General features: G+C 58.8%; 1 protein-coding gene across 2 annotated transcripts in view; it reads left to right on the top strand.

The window, feature by feature from the left end:
• Positions 1-1,010: 1,010 nt before the first annotated feature.
• LOC113212229 (uncharacterized) overlaps positions 1,011-4,352 on the top strand; it is a 6,542-nt gene continuing 3,200 nt past the window's right edge. For both annotated transcript variants that reach the window (XR_008012295.1, XM_026430842.2), the window contains exons 1-3: positions 1,011-1,385; positions 3,045-3,142; positions 3,254-3,403. Coding sequence is in view for 1 of the 2 variants with exons in the window: in XM_026430842.2 (XP_026286627.1) it covers positions 1,023-1,385; positions 3,045-3,142; positions 3,254-3,403 (611 nt within the window). In the remaining variant the exon portion in view is untranslated. The remainder of the gene's footprint in view (positions 1,386-3,044; positions 3,143-3,253; positions 3,404-4,352) is intronic.

The raw sequence follows: 4,352 nt of genomic DNA, 5'->3' as shown, positions 1-4,352 counted from the left end.
CCCCTGCCGCCGAGGAACAAGACGCGACTGCGGCTCTCTAGAGATGCGCGCGCGGGTGGAGCAGGAGCATGGCAGATGAGGAGGAACCCCCAACTGTTTGTGATTGTTTGAGGATCGGGGGGGAGAGAGTGGGTGGGGCGCTCAGTAACAGTCGGCCGAGTCTGAGCTGAGACAGGACGCTCCAGAACAATTACATATCAGGGGGCGTCTCCGGCACGGCCATGTGCCCTCATCTTAATGAAGACTCATCCTCCCCCCTCCTCACCTCTCCTCCGGTTGGACGTGCCGGGGCGCGGCGAGGCGCTCACATGTGCGGCCCGGCGGACGCTCGACGACGACGCCCTGAACCTTCACCCCCTCACCCGAACGTCGTCGCGTCGTCGCGTCGCTTGGAGCGGGCGCCGGCAAGTAGGCAACCCGCTCCGCTCAGCTGCGGCGAGTCGCAAGTGTTGCCTAACCACAGGCGGTGGCGCGGCGCCTCTCCGTCGCGCGACACGGAAGGGATATGTATAGATGCACTTGGCCCCCAAGGCGTACACTGCGAACATTTTTTTTGTTTGTGATTTGTTAATCTACGAAAACAAAAACGATGTTGCGCGATGTTTGCAAAGTTTATGATCTGTTTCGTAAATTTACGAGAGTACTCCTAGTCGAAGAGTAGGCTGCAACAAGAACTGACTTGTAATTTCACAATTTAAAATGTTACACTGTGGAAAATATGTTCGGACACGTATCATATATCTTGTAATTTGCCATTTACAGAATGTGTCGTACATGTACAACCTCCCACCGCCCACTCTTGCTCTTTTTTCGATTTCAAGTCGATTTACGGAGTGTTTTTGCATTCTCGATCGTAAATTGTAATTGTACCACTTTTTCCGTGGAAAATTTTCCTGAGCCCGGTACGACAATAGTTTTTTGACAGTAGACAGTAGTGTAGCCTTCCCCACATTTCTCATGTAATTTTTTTCTTAACCCTGTAAAAACGTAGAATGTGTTTCGTGTGTGTCGCAGCGCCCGCCATGACGCTGTGCGGCAGCAACGGCACCGCCTCCAAGCCCGCCCCGAGCCCCGGCGGCAACGCCCTGGGCACCGCCCTGCCGGGGGCCGTGGCCGTGGCGCCGCGGGTGGCCGAGGCCGACGGCGGCTCGGTGCGCTCGCTCAGCTCGGAGGACGTGGCCTCGGTGGGTGCTGAGGCGGGCCGGCGCAACTGCGGCTGCCCCTGCTGGACGTCCAGCCCCGTGCACGAGAAGGACCGGCGGCTGCAGCTGCTCCACATGCTGGCGCTGCCCTTCATCCCCATCCTCGCGCTCATCGTGCAGACGGCCGTCGCGCTCAACGGCATCCTCATCGACCGCCAGGAGGTGGCCGACGTGGAGTGGCAGGTGAGCCCCGAGGCCGCGGGCGCCGCGCGCTTGCTCCGCGGCGGCCCCCCCCCCCTCTCCGAGCCTCCTCACGCGCCGCGCCCTCTGCGCTTTAGTGTCCTGCGAGTCCTTGCGGCCCAGTCGCCGCGTTACAGACTTTCGTACTTTGACGCAGAGCTTGTTAGGGGGAGGTCCCCGGGCCGGGCCGACCCGGCCGCCGAGTTGACGAGCTCAGGAAACGCTTTTTTTTCCTTATCCCTTACCCCCACTACCACTCCTCCCTACATGTCGTCGTTCTCCCCCCCCCTCTCCTCTTTTCATTCCTAGCTACGCCCTTACCCCACATACCACCACCCGTTACTCGACCTCCCTTCCTTTCCTTTTCCGCATACGGTACAAGCCTTTGTGTGCCGCTTCATCCTTCTCCGCTTCTCTCTCGATCTGTCCTTCCCTATCGCAGAATGCACTTGTCAGACACCGATCCCTAAAAACCTGCTAGAAGTATGACCGAGATGGACTCATTGGTAAAAATGACAAAAGAATGTCGACTCTTTTAAGGCCGTGCCGTGCGCACATTTGAAAGCACTAGAATCTTGCATCCGATCAGGTTGTCAACATTTTATCATCTACAGTGTACACCGAATGGAGAAAACATTTTAAAAGAGAAACAATGTGCAGAGCTTCCTCACGAATATAGCTTCTCATCCCTTTTCACTCTTCCATGTGCACATTCCGAACTTCGATACGTGCGCCCGAAACCCGCTAAGCGAATGGCGAGACGGCGGGCTTGGAGAGCGCATTTCGCGATGCGACCCGGCGAAAGAAACGTACAACTCTATCTCTTTCTCTCTCTGTGCGGATGCGACGCGTACGAGCCGTAGGGGAGGGGGAAGGTTATGTCCACGGGATACACACTCGAGGAGGAGAGAGCGGGGAAAAGGGGGGGGGGGCGAGCGTCGAGCAAGGAGTGTTTCATTTTCCCCTCGGTCGAAGCCATGGCCGTATAGCAATTGGCGTCGAGTGTCGATTTTCATCTCCGGTTCCAATAAGCAGCCATTCGGCCCAACGAGCGGGCCGGCCAGTCGAGCAGCCAGTCAACCGGCGGCGGCCCGCCCAGACCGGGCAGTCAGCCCTGGGCTGACTGACGGGCTCTCTGTTCCTGTTGATGGAGCATTTACTGAAGTCGTCGCCGTTATGGTCGCAATGCCCTGGCAGGGGCGCGTTAACGGCCCGTTCCACAAAACGTCAGCCCAACATTGCCATTTTAGAAGCTTACTGGAGCTTGCCTGGGTGATTCACGACACGACGATGGGAGTCGCCGTCCGAGAGAACTTTTTTTTTCTTGCTACCACGTCGGAACAAATAATTGACATCGAAAAAAGACGAAAGCGTGTTATTTCAGGATACGACAAGTATTTTTTGCAGTAAAAACATATTTTATTTTTGTGGGGTGACGGTATAATGGCATTCGTAAAGACGAGACACTTTTTTTCCCATTCAACTTTGCTCTGCTGACTGTGCCTGGCGAAGCGCGACGCGACGACAGTCGGGAGCAGAACGCCTGTCAATCGGGGGATAGGCAACCCGGCGCGCCTGGACGCGCCTCCTCCCGCGCGTTGCCGCCCTCTGAGGGGCTCGGAGGGAGAGTAGACGAGCTCTGAGCACATCGTGTTATTGCAGGTGACTATCGCCACCGACCTGGGCAAGGTGGTGACCGCCATGCAGCTGGAGCGATCGGACGTCGCCTTCTACATCTTCGCCAACGGCAGCACAGAGCGGTGCGTGCAGGGAGCAGCCGGGGATTTATTTTTGTTTTTAACTTTTTTGGCGAGGAGGGGGGGGGGATAGTTGGTCCCCTCCTGTGACCCTCCTGTGCAACACTGTTGCAGGCTGAACCTGACGGAGAGGTTCGCCGCCACGGACAGGGCCCTGGAGAACATGAGCTCCTGGCCCGAGATGGAGCTGCCCCCCTCCGACGAGGACGACGACATCGTGGTGGGCAACCGGTCCATGTTCGAGAGCAGGCTCAGGGACTTCAGGTGAGTAGCAGTCGAAGTAGCGACGCCTATGCCCACCGCCAAGCTGTCCCCCCAAATCTCGCGGAAACGTGATTTCGCGCCGAAGCAACGTTCCGCGCCATCGCGCCGCAATGCAGTGGATTGAGGGGCCACACCACAAATAACTTTGCGAAAGCCGCTCACTTCGCCGCTGCTTGTCCCCACTGTTTATCTTGGCGGCCGTATAGCCGGCCCAGTGGACAGGACGGGACAGGGGAACGCAATGTGCTAATCCATTAGTGCAACACTGGCCATGCATTATTCACGCATGCACGGCCCCGCCGCCCACCCGCCGGGCCGGGGGCGGGTCGGAGGCGGGTCGGGGGCTGGTCGGGGCTCGGCCCGGGGGCGGGCCCGCCAACAGCACTGCGCTGCGCGCTGTCAAGATGACCCACTTGCCGCTAAACCGGAGCGATGGCGATCCATCGCTCTGTTCCGGTTCGGTTCGGACGCGGCGCCGTTCGGTTAATCTAATGCGGGCGGCTGCCTGCGCTCGCCCTGCCGCCTCCTTCGCCCCCTGCCGCTCTGCCACCCCGGCGTTGTCCCTCTGCCGATCCTTGCCGCTGCTGCTTCTTTTCAGGAGCGCGCCCCTCCCCTGGCTGTTTGTTGCATCCGTAACATAATATTTAAAAAAGTGCACGCAGCAGTTTAAGCTGCTCCTCTTTATTCTTTCGTAAAAAAAACCCTCTGCCAAAGCGGACCAACCCGACGAGGGGGTAACCTTATCCCCATCCCCAAGCGTCACACACGCGCGGCTCGGGGCGGCCACCCTCGGGCCACCCTCGGGCCACCACTGAGGGTTCTTTTTCATCGCCTGTCTCATGGCCGGTCGGCCCGGGGTCCGGTCGCTCCCCGCTCCTCCCCTCTCCAGGAGGGCAGGGCGAGGAGGCGAGTGGGTAAACACAAACAGCTCGCGGTACTCTGCCCTGCC

The sequence above is a fragment of the Frankliniella occidentalis genome, unplaced genomic scaffold, assembly GCF_000697945.3.
Source record: "Frankliniella occidentalis isolate FOCC.00 unplaced genomic scaffold, Focc_3.1 Scaffold3732, whole genome shotgun sequence".
Taxonomy (NCBI): domain Eukaryota; kingdom Metazoa; phylum Arthropoda; class Insecta; order Thysanoptera; family Thripidae; genus Frankliniella; species Frankliniella occidentalis.
The sequence above is the reverse complement of the archived record's forward strand: the minus strand, read 5'-3'. Positions and strand labels throughout refer to the sequence as shown.